The sequence below is a fragment of the Salvelinus fontinalis genome, chromosome 3, assembly GCF_029448725.1.
Source record: "Salvelinus fontinalis isolate EN_2023a chromosome 3, ASM2944872v1, whole genome shotgun sequence".
Classification (NCBI taxonomy): Eukaryota; Metazoa; Chordata; class Actinopteri; order Salmoniformes; family Salmonidae; genus Salvelinus; species Salvelinus fontinalis.
In genome coordinates, this window is record NC_074667.1 from 57,624,941 (window position 1) to 57,646,312 (window position 21,372).

The following is a 21,372-nucleotide window of genomic DNA, read 5'->3' on the forward strand; positions in this document are numbered from 1 at the left end:
GCTCTAATTACATTTGTTAACCAGTTTATAATAGCAAAATGGCACCTCGGGGATTTGTGGTATATGTCCAATATACCATGACTAAGGGCTGTATCCAGGCACTCCATGTTACGTTGTGCATAAGAACATCCCTTAGCAGTGGTATATTGGCCATATACCACACCCCCTCATGCCTTATTGCTTAAATAAGCATTATTGGTCAGACTTTATTTGATAGTCCGGAAAGTCCATATGGTCGGTCATATGACAGATGGTCATACTTTAAACAAACTATCTGTTGATAAGCAACTGCTTGCTAAGGTTAGGGTTAGAGTAAGGGTTAAGGTCAGGGCTAGGGCTAGGGTAAAGCTTAAGTTTAGGGTTGGGGTAAAGGTTAAGTGTAGGGTTAGGATACGGGTTAAGGTTAGGGTTAGTAGATAGATAGGTGAAACAGATCAGGGTGTGACAGCAACTGTTTTTGTGCTTGTCTCCGCCCCCCTCCAGGTGTCACCCATATTCCCCTGTGTATTTATACCTGTGTTCTCTGTTTGTCTGTTGCCAGTTTGTTTTGTTTCAAGAAACCTACCAGTGTTTGTTCCCCTGCTCCTGTATGTTCTTGCTCCTGTTTTCTAGTCCTTCTCGGTTTTGACCGTTCTGCCGACCCTGAGCCTGCCTGCCGTTCTATACCTTGCCCCACCTCACTGGATTATTGACTCCTGCCTGCCCTGAAACTGCCTGCCGTTCTGGACCTTTTTCACCCTCTCTGTGTTACTGACCTCTGCCGGCCTTTGACCTGTTGTTTGCCTGCCCCTGTACTAGAAATACACTTTTGTTTCTTCGACACTGTCTGCATCTGGGTCATACCTGAAACCTGATAGTACGAACTGGCCATGGTCCATCATAACGCTGATGTCTGGGAGGGCACTCGCCTGGGCCACTGCAGTGTGGTAGCAAAAATCCGCCGTCTGGCTCAGTATGGAGGAGTTTGTGGAGGATGTTCGGAAGGTGTTTGATTCTCTGTTGTCCGGGAGAGAGGCTGCTCGCAAGCTGCTCCGGGCTACGTCAAGACTCCCGTCGTGTGGCAGACTACGCAGTGGATTTCCGCACATTGGCAGCTGAGAGTGCTTGGAACCCAGAAGCGCTGTTTGTCATGTTCCTACATGGAGTATCGGAGGAAGTAAAGGATGAGCTTGTAGCCCGGGAACTATCATCGGATCTCGACTAGCTCATCCCCTTGACCATTCGGATCAATGGACGACTACGGCACGAAGGAAGGAGTGGAGATTCGATTTTACTCGCCCGTCCAAGAATTCCCCCTTGCCCCCGAGGTATCCCGGAAGTTCCCCGATGGCTCCGTTGCCGAGAGAACCCAAGGCTACCTGAGTTCCCCTGAGAGCCTCCGAAGACTGCCGGTTCACCTCTTCCCGAGCCCATGCAACTAGGCAGAGCTAGGCTGTCTCCAGCTGAACGGTTATACAGGCTTCACACTAAGAGCTGCCTGTATTGCGGGACTACTAGTCATTCGTCTCCACCTGTCCACTAAAATACTTTTTCATGCCATGTTGCTGTGGGGCAACCAGTCAAAATCTAGGGAAGCATGTTCGTGAGGCGCAGGATTCCCAGCCGAACCCCAGGGGAAACCCAGGTAACCAGATGTTTGGATGTTCGTTCCTTACGCGGTCCACTCCTTGGTCCTGGAGTGGGCCCACTCCTCCAGGCTTTTCTGCCACCCGGGCTCCCGCCGGACCCTGGCTTTTGTGCGACAACGCTTTTGGTGGCCTACCATGGTTCCTGACGTCTCCGCATTCATCGCCGCTTGCACGGTCTGTGCACAGAACAAGACTCCTCGGCAAGCTCCATCTGGTCTCCTCCAACCTCTGCCTTTCCCTCATTGTCCCTGGATCGGTTTTCCAAAGCCCCCACTTAATTTCTCTTCTCAAGCTACCCTCTGCCAAAGAGACGGCCCAGCTCATGGTGCAGCACGTCTTCCGGATCCATGGACTGCCAGTAGACATGGTCTCTGACCGGGGTCCTCAGTTCTCATCCCAGTTCTGGAAGGCATTCTGCATCCTCATTGGGTCGTCGGCCAGTCTGTCCTCCGGGTTCCACCCCTAGTCCAAAGGCTAGTTGGAGCGAGCCAACCAGGACCTAGAAACTACTCTGCGCTGCCTGGTCTCCGCCAACCCCACCACCTGGAGCCAGCAGCTTGTGTGGGTTGAATATGCCCACAACACCCTTCCCTGCTCTGCCACAGGCCTATCACACTTTGAGTGTTCCCTGGGGTATCAGCCCCCGCTTTTCACTACATTCAAACTACTTTGTGATAAATCATCATATCTAAATCTGAAATGTAATACACTACAAATTGCAAGGACTAATCACTCTTTTTAAAGATTTTAACAGAATGTGTAAGTTAGCATATTAAACACAAAAACTGTTTCAAGTTAGAATTAGAAAGGTGTGATGCTAAAAAGAAAGGAAAAAGTAGTGTGTAGTTCCAATTGTTAGCTATACCGCTTCATAGCTAACAAAGTTCTGAAGTTCAGAAAACGCTACTGCAAAATGTAGTTAAATTCAGCTCATGGTGCTGAAAGTGGGCAAATTTGATTAGTCATAATTAATTTCAACCGTCTTCATTTTAAAAGGTAGACCTACCTGTTTGACAGATGAAATTAGGCTATAGGCTGCTATATCCATAGATATGTCAGTCAATTCCTCCACCCACTATGCACTTTAAATAGCCTACCTCATGTCAGTGAAGGGCTGTTAAGTTAAAACCAAGACTCGAATTGAAGCGAGGGTATACTATAGAGATGGTATACTATAGGCCTACCTTTATTCAAGACAATGGAAAAAAAGCACAGGCCTACCACTTGTTAGCTTAAGATTTTGAGGAAAATAAAACGGATCCGATTATATAAAGTGATCTATAACAAAGCTTTGGTCCCCAATGCTTTATGCTAGAAACAAGCTGTAAAATATCCGGGAAAGACATGACTCTGATGCATATGTGGATATCATTGTTTCGTTTCTTTGACATTCAAAGGTTGAGCTACAACCTTCCTATAGCCGAGGAGACAAAAAATGTACTTTGCTTGGGAAGTAATCTAATTCTGTCACTATCAATTGATTAAGCTATTCACTTATGTACAATAAAATATGTTTACACCCATACATCTTTTAGGGAAACACCTCTCGTTGGGTTAAGCCACAGAAGAAGAGTAGCCAGCAGTTAAAGCTTAGTAGGCCTACTATGTCTGGGGTAGAAAGGTAGGGCTAACTTTTGTAAGTACCGTGCTCAGATTCCTAATGACGTCTCAGATTTTATTATTTGCAAACAGGGACAGTTTCGTTAAAACCAAGACACACCAAGATCTCTCTGTCCTGTAATTTCTGTAATTAGTGTGGTATGAAAAATATTCAGCTAATATGTAAAATGACATTAAATGTTGCATTAAATGACATTAAATGTTGCATTAAATGTTTATAAGAAGATATTTTTTATCGGACCTGCAAATACGATGAGAATCCAATCAAACTTTATTTGTCACATGCAACAGGTGTGACAGGTGTGTTTCACCTTACCGTGAAATGCTTACTTACAAGCCCTTAACCAACAGCGCAGTTGAAGAAAGAGTTAAGAAAATATTTACCAAATAAACTAAAGTAAAAAATAATAAAAAGTAACACAATAAAATAACAATAACGAGGCTATATACAGGGGGTATCGGTACCGAGTCAATGTGCGGGATACAAGTTAGTCGAGGTAATTTGCACATGTAGGTTGGGGTGAAGTGATTATGCATAGATAATAAACAGCGAGTAGCAGCAGTGTATTCTCTAAAATGACGTTGGAGGGGGCTTATGGTAGAGAAATGAACATTCAAATCTCTGGCAACAACTCTTTTCAGGTTTCACTACGATTAAAGGAAATGTGGAATTACATGCATGCTGTGCCTTGGCTCATCTATGATAGGGAGTTTGAAGACAGTGAACGTGACAGATACCTTGCGAAGCAACAGCTTCTCTCCATATCAACTCATGATCACACGGTCTTATGTCTCTTCTGTAGCAGGCCTAAAAGAAACAGAGACCGGACAAATAGATGCACATTGGATTATGGTCATTGTAGTTAATTACCACATTTTATGCTGTAAACTATGTAGACTATTGGCCTGTTGGAAACTACAACTCCCTACATCATCACACAGTTCAGGCGTGGATCTGATTTATCTCTAGAGAAACTGTGCAATGTGCACATTGAGCTCACAGAAAGAAAAAGCAACTAAATGGAATTCAAATAATTTAACAGATTGTCTGTTTAGTTAAAAAAAACGAAAAATGACTGACATTTCGATGAATCGCTCAGCACTATGAGGTGGGCAATTATTGTTTTTGGAAAGTAAAATTTTAACAATATCTCATTTTACCAATATCCCTTGTTTACTGACGGGTGGACGCCCTAATGCATATGGATGATGGGTAAATGGAGGTCTACAATTTCTTTTCTGAGGTCTTGGCTGATTTCCTTTGTTTTCCCATGATGTCAAGCAAAGAGTCACTGAGTTTGATGTTAGGCCTTGAAATACATCCACAGGAACACCTCCAATTGACTCCAATGATGTCAATTAGCCTATCAGAATCTTCTAAAGCCATGACATAATTTTATAAGCTGCTTAAAGGCACAGTCAACTTAGTGTATGTAAACTTCTGACCCACTGGAATTGTGATACAGTGAATTATAAGTGAAATAATCTTTCTGTAAACAATTGTTGGAAAAATTACTTGTGTCATGCACAAAGTAGATGTCCAAACCGACTTGCCAAAACTATAGTTTGTTAACAAGAAATATTCTCATCCCATTCCTTTACTAGATTGTGTGTATTAGGTTTTGTTGTGAAATTGTTAGATACTGCTGCACAGTCTGATCTAGAAGCATTTCGCTACACTCGCAATAACATCTGCTAACCATGTGTATGTGACCAATAAAATTGTATTTTACTTTATTTGTCTTACAATTAAATATCTTACTCTTACTTGTTGATCCTAGAGATATGGAACAAAATGATGCGGGACAATATGGGTGGAAAGCCATTGCAAAGTGGAAGGACATTGCCAAGTATCAAGTGAAGGAGACATTCAACTCCTCTGAGAAGGACCTGAGACAACAAGCACTCAGGTAATACTGAGTCTGGTGACATTAGTAAAGGGACGGAATGAGACCAAAATCCATAAGGGAGAATGAAACCTTGGAGGGGATTCAAGACCTGCCATTGTGCATATCTGTTACAATCTATTCTCTGCTTGCATATGAATCATCTCTGCTAGGTTGGCCCAGACCTATAACCTGGATGTGATGGAAAGTTTGATCCCTGAGAAGCCTATGTGTGGAGCGTGTGGGGAGAAGGCTTCCAATAGATGCTCCGTTGCCAGGGAGAATGGTACTGCCAGAGGTAAGACTGTTCACACTGTAGCACTACAGGGAAATGTTTCTACTTAAATAAATATCAAACGAATGGTGCTGCTACTTTCTCTAAATCTGTTACTAGACTTGCAAAGAATGTGTTGATGTATTACAAGAGATTGTACTCAAAAGACCATGAAAAAAACATTACATCCCATGTTTTCAAGAGTTTCTACTGTGTAGCCCACAGCAGCTGAATGAGATTATATGTCAGGGGTGTCAAACTCATCTTCAACAAGGTCTGGAGGGCCACACTGAAAATTGGTTGTATTTCCTTGCCGTCAAAATTAGCAAAAGATAGACCCTCTATCCAGCGTTTTTTTTTATACTCCCCGACTGTCTAGCTTTAATTTAGGTTATTGTTAACGAGCTGGAGAGAGAAAGGTGGACATCAGCAACATATTGGACTGAATGATGGGAGAGAGAAGAGAGGTCTTACGTGGTGACAAGTCAATGGAAAGATATTCACCTATATACAATTTGGGATGGGATTTGAATGCAATTGTTATGGTTTTGGACTGTTAATGTTAACCTTTTGAGGTTTGTCTCTCAATTCAATTCCAACTTCTAGATTGTATTAATGCAAACGTTGAGGGCTCCCGAGTGGCGCAACGATCTAATGCACTGCATCTCAGTGCTTGCGGAGTCACTACAGACACCCTGGTTCGAATCGAGGCTGTTTCACAACCGGCCGTGATTGGGAGTCCCATAGGGCGGCACACAATTGGCCTAGCATCATCCAGGTTTGGCCGGTGTAGGCCGTCATTGTAAATAAGAATTTGTTCTTAACTGACTTGCCTAGTTATATAAAGGTAAAACATTTATTTTTTAAAATAAATTATCAAGCAGAGTTGATATCTCTTTGAGCTCAGACCTGACACTGAGTGGAACTCACAGGTTGAACCTGGGAAGGAGCAGAACTCAAGACTTGCTAATTAAATTGTAATAATGGGCTCCTCATTAGCTTGTCATCTTACAAGTCGTTTAGCATATATTTTGACAACTCTAACAATTAAATAAGCCCATGCTTCTGTTATAGATGTGAAATAGAAAAATGTTTTACAAGAAACTCCAAAGTTTGTGGCCTCATGTTTTGACTCATCATCATGGTCAGTCATCCTGGGATCAGAATCTGCCTATTGTTCAGGTAACTGCACGGTATCCATTTCACTGGGTAGTATTTCAAAGTAACTTTACCCACTTCATTGTTTAGACTCTGCACGCCTTGAACTGTAAAAAGGGTGTGCCTGTGAAGTTCACAAGTTAACTGACAGTATAACATATACTGTCAATGGATGATTAGTCAATTATTATTATAGTAGTTTTTATTTGAATGTCACTGTTAAACGAAATAGCATACAGATACACAGTGTTCAATGGCGATGGAGGGCTGGGGGATTTACACACACACATCTTCCGCGCCCGCTCTACTGTTCAAGACTCAGAAGCACCCCCTATGTGAAAACATTCCGGATGTCAAGAACAGTAGTCTGCTCTTCACTTTCTCGTCTTTCTCTAATTTTCTTGTCTTGTTATTGCGTTACATGTTGGGGTGTCAGAATAGGGTGATGGGGTCGTTATAAAGTAAACGCGCTGCTGATAATCTCGATTTTTTGGGAATTGGGGTATTTCCGTTAAGTAGCCGATAATACATTGTTTCCAGACCAGACGCGAAACTGCCCACCTCTGCTCCGTTATTCGTAATAACTTATATGGAAACTTGGTACGATAGAAGAACGTCAGGGACGAGGCATCGGCCGCTGCGGGGTGGATCCCGGATTTGGTAAATTGTTAAACTTTCAAAACATGTCTATAGCACGTTTTATGAATTATGTGAAATAGGCTCGAGTCGGTCCCTTGCTTCTCGTGTTTCTAGGCTACCCCCTCCTCCCTCATACATCTTCATCTGTGATGCTAAACGGCTGCATGTAGGCCTAATTTACAATTATTATTCACGACATGTCTGAAGCAGAATGTTGGCGATTTATTTGATTATATAATCTGACATTTGATGGTATGCAAATTAATTTAACTAGTTATCTTGGTATTTAACAATAGACGGCAACGTGCTCCGTTATTAAAACAATAAAAAACAGGACAATTATAAGATAGCCATAAACGCATTTTTTTATTTTTTATTGACGATTAGTCCACTTTATTGATGCAGCAAATGGCAAATTATATTAAAGTACTAACACAGATCATTTTACGTCGAGAAACAATGACTTCAATCATACTCAGTAGGCTATAGAATAGGCTATTTTATTTAGTTCAAGCCATGGTTTCTATAGTAAGCGATGCATAGCTGTATGGGAAGTTCCCCCCACAATTGAAGGCTAGCAACAATGTACTACTGTAGGCCAATGTCCTGTCCTTGAGTTGGTGCTTCATGATTGGTGATGCTGGATTGTGTATTATTGTTTTTAGTCACAGGTGTGATGATTGCCTCTGAGTAAAGAAGGAACTGAAGCTGTGACTAACAGAATGTCTTGGGGAGAGTTCATTGAGCTCCGTGAGTTGAGGCTGCATGACAATGACCGGATAGAGCTGACCAGCTGCGAGGTACCTCGCTCACCACCTCGCCTGGAGCGGGCCAATGCCCTGCGGATCAGCCCAGGGAAGGTCCCTGAGCTGCTTAGCCGGGTGGGCATCATCCGACTGCTGGGGGATAGCCTGGACCCACGGCTCACAGATGAGAGGGGAGAGGGACATGACTTCCAGCCCTGCAGCCATGCCCAGCCCACCTGGTGTGACCTGTGTGGAGACTTCATCTGGGGACTGTACAAACAGAGCCTGCGCTGTGCCAGTGAGTCTGCTTTCTGCTGCTGCACAGGATTGACTTGCATGATAATGATTAGGATTGTATGTCTGCATACATGTATGTCACAGGCAACCGGTGGCACCTTAATTGGGGAGGACGTGCTCATAGTAATGGCTGGAACGGAATTAATGGATTGGTATCAAACATGGTTTCCATGGAGTGAATGAAGTGGTGGTTGATACCATTTAATTAATTCCATTCCAGACATTATTATGAGCGGTCCTCCCCTCAGCGTGAGTGTTATAGGGTTTAACTATGGCTAGCCTATGAGAATGTGTTTCAAGGTAATCCCACTTCTGACACCAATATAATGAAACGGGCAAGGAGTGTGGCGCGAACCCTCGACCTTCTAGCCCGTAGACATAGAAAGCATGGTCAAGAGGCAGAGTTGATTTCCGCCCGTGTAAACTAGGGTCCTACAGTATGATATAGCCTGTTTGTGTGTGCATAGTATATACTGTATGTGTGTTTGTTTATGTATATGCCAGGCCATATAGCTTTAAGTCATTGTTTCTCAGATGGACTAAATGGGCTTTTTGTAAGATGGGCTCTATTCACAGGACTCAGTATTCATTAGGCCTGAATAGGCTTTAATGAGGAGTTTCTGCAAAGAGGGACATTACCGTTCCCAGCAGCAACAAACCAGTTGAGAACCAAACCGCTCGCCTGGAAATCCCAGACACTTTTTTAGCTCTGGAGTACTTGGAAAACTCCCAAATTCAGTCAGCTGTTGGCGTTAAGATGGATCTAGTGTTTTTTGTGTGTCTGTGTAGGTACATGTATAATCTTCAAAGTTTACACTATGAACTTCCTTTCCTATGGCTGAAACCGGCATTTGTATTGTTATGTGTGGCCATTACATGTGGGGAGAGAGAATTGAGAAGTGTAGCCTGTGTCTGAAGTGTATGGGGAATAGTTAGTGACCAAATTGAAGTAGTATTTTTTGTCTGTCAAACGTGTAATGACTGCATGTGGCCAGTGGAGGACAGCAGATAAATTAGAATCTCAAAATGTCCCAAAACTGGAGGGAATGGATGTCCTAAATTGAGCAAATGGACATTTCTGTGCCAGTGCTCACCACTTATTTTCAGAGCTGACATTTCCTTACATCTGGGGAGGAGGCACAACTTTGATAACAACCCATGATCGGATCAAATCCTGTTTTTAATTAATCACTTATTTTTTCTCACAGATTGCGGATTCACATGTCACTATCGATGTCGACCTCTCATCCAATTAGATTGCAGTTTGGATCGTGGCTCCACAGTTGAACAAACATGTGCTGTAGAGACTGATACAAATGTGGTAAGAACCTCATGATCTGATGCATGCGTGTCATTTCATTTGTTTTCTCTACTCAACCTCTCATTCACCGGCCATGTCGTGTGTCATGACCACCACCTATCCACTATTCAGGCCATACTCTTTGTGCTGACATGTTGTCTGCACCCTCTCTGTAATCAATCACCCTAGTCTTTTCTTTCTATTCATTTTTCTTTCTATTCCATGATCCCCCTGTGTCAGGTCCTTTCAGTTCAGGTCCTCTCACAATTCCCTTTGGCTACAGTACCCTATCTATGGGCATCAATCATTTATATGTATTTTATTTGTATTTTTTATTTAACCTTTATTTAACTAGGCAAGTCAGTTAAGAACAAAATATTATTTACAATGACGGCCTACCCCGGCCAAACCCAGACGACACTGGGCCAATTTTGCACCGCCCTATGGGACTCCCAATCACGGCTGGTTGTGATACAGCCTGGAATCGAACCAGGGTCTGTAGTGATGCCTCTAGCACTGAGATGCAGTGCCTTAGATCGCTGCGCCACTCGGGAGCTAGTCTTATCTATTTATTTTTCTCTAAAGTGGTGCTGTTCTCTGTAGAACCCTAGGCCTACATATGTCATGCATTTGCCATGTTATGTGAATCCCCTATGCTCTGCTATCATCTGAATCCTCTCACATGAGTTACGTCGCATTTATTATTGGCAGACAGGAAAAGGGAGGGGTATGATGTCATGGGAGTTCAGATTTTCCCTCAGCGCCCAATCATGGCCTTTTGCGCTGGTTTTGTGTATTTTCTAATCTCAACTGCCTGGGTGGGGCCTCCGCGGTCCGGGGGAGAGAGATGGAAAGGCGGGGACCGGTCCCGCATCCTGTTCTCAGCTAGTCTTGAGAAACCGAAACGTGGCCAGATTGAACAGGAAACCGACAAAAACGTGCTTTTGAACGTTGTTGAAGTTTTCAGGGAGATACTAACTATACTAGCAGTCTGATTACGCTACACCCTATCTGTTACTTAAAGTTTCTGTAGTTACTACATGTTTATTACAGCGGGATACATTTAAAGATATAAATAGTCTTATTTAACGGGAAACTACGCATATTAGCGCTCCAATCAAAGCCGAATTAGATACAACTTGAGAAATTGTAGCGAATTCTAATCGCAATATCGTTCCAGAGTCTAACGTTACATTGCAACATTTTGATAATGAAAGACGGTTCGGATGGTTCGGATAAGAGCCCATCCTTCGGGAAGACGTGGGGCAGCTCCACCAGTAGCGGATACTGCAGTGGGGACTCGGATTCTGAGTTCGAGCAGTACTTTACTGCTCGCACATCATTCATTTGCAAATCCAAGAAAGAGAAGGTAAGAATGATACCTTTATCAAGCAGACAGGACTATGTCAATTGCCTACCAAGCTGTTTCTTTTCAGAAATGTTCAGTTTAATTTGATTTTTTATTTCACCTTTATTTAACTAGGAAAGTTATTTTTTACAATGACGGGCTACCCCGGCCAAACCTAAACCTGGACGACACTGGGCCAATTGTGTGCCGCCCTATGGGACTCCCAATCACGGCCGGTTGTGAGAGCCTGGAATTGAACCATGGTCTGTAGTGACGCCTCTAGCACTGAGATGCAGTGCCTTAGACCGCTGCCCCACTCAGGAGCCCACTCTGTAACTTTCTTTATAGTTGCATTATAGTTTATGATTATTCACTAATAGCGTTTAAGAAGTGATTGCTGTAGTAGCCCGAGTAACTCTACCATGGCTCCTTTAAAAAAATAAAAATGTTCATTGGGATCTGCTGTACCTCTCATATAAAACACGTGTAAAACATTTCACTACAGACCCGTGTTCAATCCCAGGCTGTGTCACAGCCGGCCGCGACCAGGAGACCCATGAGCCGGCGGACAATTGGCCCAGCGTCGTCCGGGTCAGGGGAGGGTTTGGCCGGCCGGGATGTCCTTGTACCATTGCGCTCTAGCAACTCCTTGTGGCGGGCCGGGCGCTGACTTCGGTCGCCAGCTGTACGGTGTTTCCTCCGACACATTGGTGCTGCTGGCTTCCGGGTTAAGCAAGCAGTTTGGCTTGGCGGGGTCATGTTTCGGAGGACACATAGCTCTCGACGTACCAATTTGGATTTCACGAAATTTGGGAGAAAAAGTAAAATAATTTCACTGCACATATCCGTATGTGACAATACAAAATAACATATATATTACAATGATGACTCTTACACCCTGATGCTGAGAACCACTCACAAATTCATGTTTAGTGACGCACACATGATACTGTACCTTTAGTTAAGTTTCGGAACACAGACACACTAGTCATGTAGCCTACTCTTCAGTGTTCTACTCTCACATCTGAACAAACATTACACTTACAAAGCTTGCACACAAGTCTGCATACAAGCCTGCACACATATTTCCGCAGGGTTTGAATGAGTAATGGCAAAATAAGATCATGTTTGATTAACTAATATTTCCACATCATCTTGAATGTTATTATACAGAGTACAGTACAAAGTGATAACGTCACCGTGAACATTAGTGACTCCTTAGTAGAATGGGCTGGCTCTCATTTTGTGATTGCCTATTTAATAATTAACTGCAGGACATTAACTCAGCAGCCTTTCAATCTGCATTAGGATGTAGGTTATTGATCTATTTTATTGATCTGTTTTTCACAGCTTGACATTGCTTTATGTAGTTTTGTGCTCCATGAATTCTGGGCAGCTGTGGCCATTCATTTCTCCAATGTGTAAACATCAGCTAACTCTCCTCATTAGGAACATTATTAGTGGGATAAACAATACAAGAGCAATCTAGTTTTGAATGGCACCTTTCCTAAAGAGTTATTTGTCACTGGGATTTTCCTACTGAATTAGTTATTCTTCTTGTGATTTTGCCCCAGAGGAGAACTCATGTTGGGTGCTGATGGTAGCACGAGCCATGGGGATTAATGGCTATTGATCTATGGATTATCCCTCCCCCTCCACGAAAAACAGTTACTGTTGGTCCGCTAATTCAGTGTTTCCCAACCCTGGTCCCCAAGTGCCTCCAACAATACAGAGTTTTGTTGTAGCCCTTGACAAACACACCTCACTCAGCTCATTGAGGGCTTGATGATTAGTTGACAAGTTGAATCAGGTGTGCTTGTCCAGAGTTACAATAAAAATGTGTACTGTTGGGGGTACCTGAGGACTAGGGTTGGAAAATACTGCACTAATTGATGCGCCTAAGTTTTGTATGTCCTGAATATGTCCTGAATAACATTCTCACACAGGAAGCAAGAACAGACCATTAGACACCGGAAGTGCATAGATGTGGTGGATACTGTGTGTCCATACCAGACATCTCAAGTGGGCGGGCGGGGGATATTTTTTACATGAACACAGCATTAAAGAATGCAGCTCAAAGCCGTTGCAGACATTACAAACAGCTGCACGTTCCCCCATGGCGCCTCCCTCTTCAGAGATAGGAGTTCAGGAACTAGGATTGGTCAGCACTGACATCATTGTGCTCCACTACTTCCTTATTGTAAGCTATGGCTACGTTGACACTTGACAGGAAGTTTGGAATCTGATGCAACCGGTGGTCATTTGTGAAGGAAGGAGTGGAGCTTACATGAAGTTAGCACTGTGAAGCATAGGTTGCTATTTAGCACATTTACCAACTCTTCATTATACAGCAGCAACAAGTCCTGAAAAAGCAGTAATGCTGTTTCTCATTCAATACCATTTTGACTTACACGAGTCTAGTGATTCCTTCCTCTCAGCAACTGCGGGAAAAAAACCAGCTAGTCTACCTCTAGGAATTTTCATTAGACTGATTTTCATTAGCTCAATTAGCTTTCTTAACTAAATGTTTAGTTGAATTGGTCGATATGTCGTACCTCCTTAACTGTCCCTCTAATCTATTTTAGTTTTTTTTCAATATGAAATGTTGTGGGGTGTTAGTTTTCCCCCATTAGGCCCACATAACACATCTCTTACAGGCATAATTTTACATGCAACACATTTAAACTTGGCTCCCTGCTGACACATAGTGGTAGAACACAAAAGACTCCCAAGATAACCCTTTTTTGTCTTTTGTCTTTAGGAAGATGAGAGAGTAAGCAAAATGGAAAGAGGTCTTTTACGGCTGCTTTGACAATTAACGTGTAGCCAATAAATAGCTTATTGACATATTGACTCCCTTTTCTATCTCTGGTCAGGATGAGCAGGTCAAATGTGGGAAGCAGCAGGAGCTGTCAGGCACAGAGATCCAGCAGAAGGTGAAGGAGTACAACGCTCAAATCAACAGCAACCTCTTTATGAACCTGGTGAGTACTAACAAGTTTCTCTTATACCATTGTAGTAACATTGTAATAAATCTAGTAATTCAGGAATTGCTCAGTTACAATACTGCAGAATTACCCCAACAATGTAATGTCTACTATGCAATAACATGTTGATAATGTGTGTTAATGTTACATTTTATGCCAACATTTCTTCATTCTCTTCAACAGAACAAAGATGGCTCCTTCACTGGCTTCATAAAGGTCCAGTTCAAGCTGGTACGACCTGTGTCAGTTCCCCCACCAAGAAAAGGTACTGCAACACAGGATGGTGCGGGCAAGAAGAATGGGGGAGTTAAACGTTGCACCTCTTTCTACCTGCCCAAGGATACATCCAAACACCTACACATCAGCTCCCGGACATGCGCTCGTGAGGTCATCGAAGCCTTGCTAAAGAAGTTCACTGTGGTGGACAACCCTGGAAAGTTTGCCCTGTTTGAGCGCACCGAGCGTCATGACCAAGGTAAGCCTACCTCTGTGACCGGTTTTGTGGCAGCACATGACTGTTCTTTGTTCTGCATTGACATCACATACAGTAGATAAATACTACGAGGTGCCATACAGTTGATTAATTCTATTGTCCTCCTGTATTTCTCTCAGTGTTCTTGCGTAAGCTGTCTGATGACGAGCGTCCACTCGAACTGCGTCTGTGTGCTGGACCCAATGAGAAAGCCCTCAGTTTGGTATTGAAAGAGAATGAGACTGGAGAGGTCAATGTGAGTATTGAGCATGCATTGGGTATTCATTCTCAAACAAACATGGCCATTTCACATTGTGCAGCATACACTAATGCTCTGTCTCCCTCCTCTCTCTGTCCAGTGGGATGCCTTCTCTATGCCAGAGCTCAAGAACTTTGTCCGCATGTTACAGCGTGAGGAGGAGGAGCATGTCAAGCAGATTTTGCAGCGCTACGCTCTGGCCCGCACCAGAATGCAGGAGGCCCAAGCGGCTGCTTCCATCCCTGGTGGTTCCTCCGCTAGTGGTTCCACCCCTGGCTGAGAAACATGTCGCCTACGGGACAACCTGCACCTCTGACTGACAACCATCACAAGATGACCAGTCATCACTGCATCCAAAGATCCCAGAGAACACAAGTGAACACCTCCCTCAAAGGAGGAGAGTGAAAGAGCGAATGAGAGCGAGAGGGCGCATGAGAGCAAGAGCGTGTGAGTGTGAGAGATATCAGAAGTGCCGTACACCTGGAGAGAGTCTGTTGATAATGAGAGTTGAGAAACAGTATGTGATACTGTGGCTGATGAGAGACTGGCTTTGTCCAGTACTGCCTCTCATTATGGGGGCGCCATTTCACTATCCTGCTTCGTAGCGTTTATCACGTTATTCTTGCTGGCAGTAGGGTCCATAGATTATATCATTTATAGCTTTTGGGTAACGATCAAAGATAATTTTGAGACACCTGAGTGGGGTAAGCCATATCAAAAAGCTCTGTTTATCTCCTTTAATGCCAAGCAATAAGAGGGTAGCCAACCTACTAGCTAAGACAAATGTCGAACATATTCAGGTACTGTCTGCCTCAGTATCTCCAGACCCAAATGTTAGTGAGAATAACAAGCAATGGACATTATGGGCCAGGTAGGTACCGCAGGTTTCCATTTGACCCCAATGTCTGCCACATACCTCTTGCACATCCGTACTGTGATGGATGTTACTCTTTTTGCTGTCCCTTTATGAAACTGAGTGGGAGTGCCCCATGTGTTGGGTGCACTGTGAATGTCAATTGAGAGGACAATCCCTAGGTTGATTTAATTGATAGGGGTATCTCATCCTTGAAACACCTTGAACTGGAAGTTGATACTTTTTATGGAATGTTTGTTTGTATATCTTTTCATGTTCTTTATGAGATTTTAAACCTCTGCTAAAACAACAGAATAATAGAGTTGAGAATTGGATTCATATTATCAGTACATGTCTATATCGCTTGAAATAATACCTTGACTGTCAATTATTCACTTTTTTTTTTTACATGTCCAGTGTCAATATATTTTTTACAAAACAATAATAAATTAGCACTGTTCACATTAAATAAGATATCCTTCACAAAGGTGTGGTGTCTCTTGGTGATGGGGGTATGCCATTGGGATGATATTCGTTAGCTAAATAATGCTATCCTCACTTGGCAGTTATGGCTAGTTGCGAGTACTTGGAATGCGGTCCAAATACTTAAAAGACACACTCTCGTCCACTTACCCTCACCTTATGCCCTTGGGGGATACCCCGTTGCCCTCTTGGGGGGTGGTCCAAATGATTAGCCAAGCAAGGGAAGTTTGCAACGTAAGGCCCTCAGGCCTCGTTTTCAGTCGGTTTTGCGAGTGTATAATTATGTTCACTCTGGGGCCTGAAACTCCCCATAATTCAATTTGCGACGATTGTACATCCACTAAAAAAAGTCAGCGAAAACTTACACTGCTCAAAAAAATAAAGGGAACACTTAAACAACACAATGTAACTCCAAGTCAATCACACTTCTGTGAAATCAAACTGTCCACTTAGGAAGCAAGACTGATTGACAATACATTTCACATGCTGTTGTGCAAATGGAATAGACAACAGGTGGAAATTATAGGCAATTAGCAAGACACCCCCAATAAAGGAGTGGTTCTGCAGGTGGTGACCATAGACCACTTCTCAGTTCCTATGCTTCCTGGCTGATGTTTTGGTCACTTTTGAATGCTGGCGGTGCTTTCACTCTAATGGTAGCATGAGACGGAGTCTACAACCCACACAAGTGGCTCAGGTAGTGCAGCTCATCCAGGATGGCACATCAATGCGAGCTGTGGCAAGAAGGTTTTCTGTGTCTGTCAGCATAGTGTCCAGAGCATGGAGGCGCTACCAGGAGACAGGCCAGTACATCAGGAGACGTGGACGAGGCCGTAGGAGGGCAACAACCCAGCAGCAGGACCGCTACCTCCGCCTTTGTGCAAGGAGGAGCACTGCCAGAGCCCTGCAAAATGACCTCCAGCAGGCCACAAATGTGCATGTGTCTGCTCAAACGGTCAGAAACAGACTCCATGAGGGTGGTATGAGGGCCCGACGTCCACAGGTTGGGGTTGTGCTTACAGCCCAACACCGTGCAGGACGTTTGGCATTTGCCAGAGAACACCAAGATTGGCAAATTCGCCACTGGCGCCCTGTGCTCTTCACAGATGAAAGCAGGTTCACACTGAGCACATGTGACAGACGTGACAGAGTCTGGAGACGCCGTGGAGAACGTTCTGCTGCCTGCAACATCCTCCAGCATGACCGGTTTGGCGGTGGGTCAGTCATGGTGTGGGGTGGCATTTCTTTGGGGGCCGCACAGCCCTCCATGTGCTCGCCAGAGGTAGCCTGACTGCCATTAGGTACCGAGATGAGATCCTCAGACCCCTTGTGAGACCAAATGCTGGTGCGGTTGGCCCTGGGTTCCTCCTAATGCAAGACAATGCTAGACCTCATGTGGCTGGAGTGTGTCAGCAGTTCCTGCAAGAGGAAGGCATTGATGCTATGGACTGGCCCGCCGGTTCCCCAGACCTGAATCAAATTGAGCACATCTGGGACATCATGTCTCGCTCCATCCACCAACGCCACGTTGCACCACAGACTGTCCAGGAGTTGGCGGATGCTTTAGTCCAGGTCTGGGAGGAGATCCCTCAGGAGACCATCCGCCACCTCATCAGGAGCATGCCCAGGCATTGTAGGGAGGTCATACAGGCACGTGGAGGTCACACACACTACTGAGCCTCATTTTGACTTGTTTTAAGGACATTACATCAAAGTTGGATCAGCCTGTAGTGTGGTTTTCCACTTTAATTTTGAGTGTGACTCCAAATCCAGACCTCCATGGGTTGATAAATTTGATTTCCATTGATCATTTTTGTGGGATTTTGTTGTCAGCACATTCAACTATGTAAAGAAAAAAGTATTTAATAAGAATATTTCATTCATTCAGATCTAGGATGTGTTATTTTAGTGTTCCCTTTATTTTTTTGAGCAGTGTATAAACAACATCAATGTAGAAGTCAATATACAAGTGTAAGTAAAAACGAATGCAAATAAATTTGAAATTGTGCTACTAATGCACATGACGCCACAAACACGTCTCGTTAAAAGTAAATATGTTTTTCTTTTGTTATATTTTGAAAATTGTAGAAAAAAACATTTTCCTTCGTCAGAAGTTCCAGCTAGGCAGGCTAACGTTAGTTAGTTAGCTATCATACAGTAGGCGTATATTAATAATTATATATTTAATATAAGTAGACATGCAATCATAATTGATTAAAAAATAAGCCATTAAAAAATCATTCCTGCCACCTTTTAATTTTTTTTATTTTATTAACAACAAATCAATACAGGAAGTACATGTGGGAACACAAGTATATATAAATAATATACAATGACAATAGGGCTAGGGGGTACAATATCACATTATACAAGGACCTTAAGGGGCATACATACACTCATTATTCTAACAGCTTTATTGTTAGTAGAGTATTTAATTTTCTTAAAATACAGTTCAATTTATTTTTGTAAGGTTAGAATATGTGTTTTTTTTGTTTGTAAATTTACATTTGTCAAAATTTGGCCAAAAGAATAATGAAATTAATTACATAAAAATGTTTCAGCTTATTTCTATCGTAGGTAAAGAATCCAAGCAGTACATCTCTACACAATATTGTAAGATCTTCATAAATGTGTTCAATTATAAATCTACTGATGTCTTGCCACAGTTTTCTTACATGAATACAATGCCAAAAAAGATGCAACGCCATTCCTGCCTCCCTTGCCCTGCAAGTGTATACTCGTCATACGCCATGAAACGTCATCAAACGTGTCCTCTTAATTTGAAAGCTGAGGGAATAGGGTGTGTCTTAAGTGTTTGGACTGCAAACTTTGACACAGAGAATGTTACTATTATTTCCTTGTGATGGTTTACAGATTTAGTAAAGGATGCTGTGCAAACATCTATCTACATCCTCTCTGTACTGGCTAGAGGTACATTGTTTATGTCACTCATGCGCAAGCTCAGCTGACCAACTGTGCCGTTCTTTTTGTTCGTTTAGACCATACGTCACGTCAGTGTGATTGTTTTGAGATCTGTACTAGCTAGCCAGCCAGCCATTTTAGCTATTTAACAACAACAGTGTATTTGATCAACACTACCCTACTCCAAGGACGAATAGAAGTCACAGCTAAAATAATGAATATGTTACTGTAAGTGCTGTCGCCATAGTACACCGTTAGCTAGAGCTAACGTCAGCTTACCTTGCTAATGGTTAAGTTACTAGGCTAGCGTAGCAAACAGCCAGGGAACTGTTTAGATAGTTATCTAGCTTTGGTTGATGCAGTTTCAAATCTTAATTCATTTACTATATTAAGATAACTTAGTTTGCTATCCGCTGTAATTTGAACAGTGTTACGTTAGCTAGCCATCTTGCCCAAGCTGGCCAACGTCGTTCGCTAACTACTTTAACTAGCTAATGTTAAGTTGACTGAATGCCAATTAGTTAGCAAGCTAACCTAGCTATTTAACTTGCTAGCTAACTATTGGTTGGCCTATGTGGTAACATCAGGCTAGCTAACGCAACAGCTTGTGTGTTTTAACAGCAGTGGCTATGGCATAACTGTTCTTGTTTTCAGATCCAAACCAGGAGACAACTGACTGTCTGAACAGCTCATATACTCGTTGCCTAGGGGGTTTCACAGGGCATAATGTCCCATCACTGAAGATGGGAGGCAGTGGATCCAAGGTGAAAGGTGCTTGGCCATTTGTTGGTTCAGGAGCTGGAGGTGATTCAGGCAGTGAGGGGCAAGAAGACCAGTCTTTGACCCGCCTCAAAGGGACCAGAAAAGCAACCCCATTTATTTTCACAAGGAGGAGGTAATGTCTGCTAAATGCAATATGTAGCCTATATGATATGTGATCCTTAGTGAAATGCTTTCCAATACCTATGTGTGTGTGTGTGTGTGTGTGTGTGTGTGTGTGTGTGTGTGTGTGTGTGTGTGTGTGTGTGTGTGTGTGTGTGTGTGTGTGTGTGTGTGTGTGTGTGTGTTGATAGCTCTCTTTACTATGATGAGGATGGGGACCTGGCTCATGAGTTCTATGAAGAGACTGTAGTGACAAAAAATGGCCGGAAGAGGTCCAAGCTGAAGAGGATTCAGAAGAACCTCATACCTCAGGTACGCTGATTGGATGAACACTTGAGAGACCCAGACTGTATTTTGGAAAGTTTTCCAGTTACCCATTGTTCTTGTTTATAATTACTATTGTGGGTATTGTTTTCTGTTTGCAGGGAATTGTGAAGCTGAACCACCCCCGGATCCATGTAGATTTTCCTGTCATCCTCTGTGAGGTGTGAATCACATTGGGCTGGTCTAATGTGGAAAAGATACCTGTCAGTCAAAGGCTGCCCCACACTACAACTGCTCCATCTTGAACGCTGGTGTTCCTCTGAGAAGATGGATGAGATGTCTGACTACAGCTGTGGACAGACCACCGAAGCTATGTTGCGGAGAGAAAGGGGAGGTGGATAGATGTTTTGGTGAAAGATAGAGGATAGAGTAAAAGTACTGCCTTTTGTGACATGTAGAGAAGTATGTGTGTGTGGGAGAGAAAGATAGCACAAGATAAGGGAAGGTTTATGAATTCCCACAGTACATGTTGACCATTTTCAATATTATCATATCTATGTCTGCCCCTTTGATTGGAGCCAAGACCTGCACTAGTGAACTTTTAATGTAAATTTAAAAAAAAATCTGTCTGAGTTGGAAATACTTGAATAAATGGTTTACCAGGCTAAAAGACTGAGGCAACCCCTGTTTTTATCAAGTCCACATATGGTTCACATTTTGAGTTTTGTTCCATAACAATGTGGTCACAATATCGATGGTTTTGTATTCTGTGATTTAAAGACTGATTGTCTCAATTTACTAGTCCTTCTCTTTCTAGTTATCAGAATCCTGGGAAGCTGTCGTTGGTGAATTTTTTTATTTCTCTCTCTGCTGTATTTCAGTTTAGGCACCAGGTGGCAGTACTCTTGTACAGGTAGGTCTCATCATAGGTTTGATTCTGTAACATTTTTGGGTAAGTCATCTTTTATGCCAATTGACTTTGGATAATTTAAGATGATTATGACATATGTCTAGTTGTTTATGATAAGGTCAAGTACTTTATAGACATTGAAGGTTTGGGGGAAAATATTCTAATGATAATCAATTTGTACAGTATCTAATGGTTCATGATCATGATATATTGTCAGTTTCAGTGTTGTTTGCTCTCTTGTAGCATACAGCTTGCTATGGGCATAACGGACATCTCTGGCCCCTGTAATTGTATGGAATGTGGTTGGGTGTGTTTCAGGGCCAGGGGTCAGACTCTGATGTAATTCCTCCTTCATTCCTTCCTTTGATGTTCTGCAGAGCAACTTCCTCTGAGATGGGTTACTCTTGAATGGCTGAGGCTTAGTTATGATCAGAAATTCCTAAA

The 21,372-nt window shown here is 42.9% G+C and overlaps 2 protein-coding genes across 4 annotated transcripts; both read left to right on the plus strand.

Annotated features, from left to right (window-relative positions):
- The first annotated feature begins 6,875 nt into the window (after positions 1-6,875).
- Positions 6,876-15,954, plus strand: LOC129851180 (ras association domain-containing protein 1-like). 2 transcript variants are annotated; one of them, XM_055917540.1, is made up of 7 exons: positions 6,876-7,226; positions 7,871-8,249; positions 9,457-9,569; positions 13,773-13,880; positions 14,067-14,358; positions 14,496-14,611; positions 14,715-15,954. In XM_055917540.1, exons 2-7 carry the CDS (start codon positions 7,928-7,930, stop codon positions 14,892-14,894), a joined length of 1,131 nt encoding a protein of 376 aa, XP_055773515.1. In that variant the 5' UTR covers positions 6,876-7,226; positions 7,871-7,927; the 3' UTR covers positions 14,895-15,954. The 2 variants fall into 2 exon arrangements, with proteins under 2 accessions (XP_055773515.1, XP_055773516.1); XM_055917541.1 differs by lacking the exons at positions 6,876-7,226; positions 7,871-8,249; positions 9,457-9,569 and adding an exon at positions 9,577-10,917.
- A 2,956-nt stretch (positions 15,955-18,910) lies between these two features.
- LOC129851181 (tumor suppressor candidate 2-like) lies at positions 18,911-20,690 on the plus strand. 2 transcript variants are annotated; one of them, XM_055917544.1, is made up of 4 exons: positions 18,911-19,100; positions 19,581-19,767; positions 19,946-20,066; positions 20,180-20,690. In XM_055917544.1, the coding sequence occupies exons 2-4, from the start codon at positions 19,616-19,618 to the stop codon at positions 20,243-20,245; spliced, it is 339 nt and encodes a 112-aa protein (XP_055773519.1). In that variant the 5' UTR covers positions 18,911-19,100; positions 19,581-19,615; the 3' UTR covers positions 20,246-20,690. The 2 variants fall into 2 exon arrangements, with proteins under 2 accessions (XP_055773519.1, XP_055773518.1); XM_055917543.1 differs by having other exon boundaries at positions 18,912-19,100; positions 19,527-19,767.
- The last annotated feature ends 682 nt before the right edge of the window (positions 20,691-21,372 follow it).

Excerpts from the sequence above, each read along its gene's own strand:
- LOC129851180 (XM_055917540.1), top strand. The coding sequence starts at position 7,928 with ATGTCTTGGGGAGAGTTCATTGAGCTCCGTGAGTTGAGGCTGCATGAC. Across the intron at positions 8,250-9,456 it reads ACAGAGCCTGCGCTGTGCCA|ATTGCGGATTCACATGTCAC; the intron begins GTGAGTCTGCTT and ends TTTTTCTCACAG. Across the intron at positions 13,881-14,066 it reads GCAACCTCTTTATGAACCTG|AACAAAGATGGCTCCTTCAC; the intron begins GTGAGTACTAAC and ends TCTCTTCAACAG.
- LOC129851181 (XM_055917544.1), top strand. The coding sequence starts at position 19,616 with ATGGGAGGCAGTGGATCCAAGGTGAAAGGTGCTTGGCCATTTGTTGGT. Across the intron at positions 19,768-19,945 it reads TTTATTTTCACAAGGAGGAG|CTCTCTTTACTATGATGAGG; the intron begins GTAATGTCTGCT and ends GTGTGTTGATAG. Across the intron at positions 20,067-20,179 it reads AGAAGAACCTCATACCTCAG|GGAATTGTGAAGCTGAACCA; the intron begins GTACGCTGATTG and ends TTCTGTTTGCAG.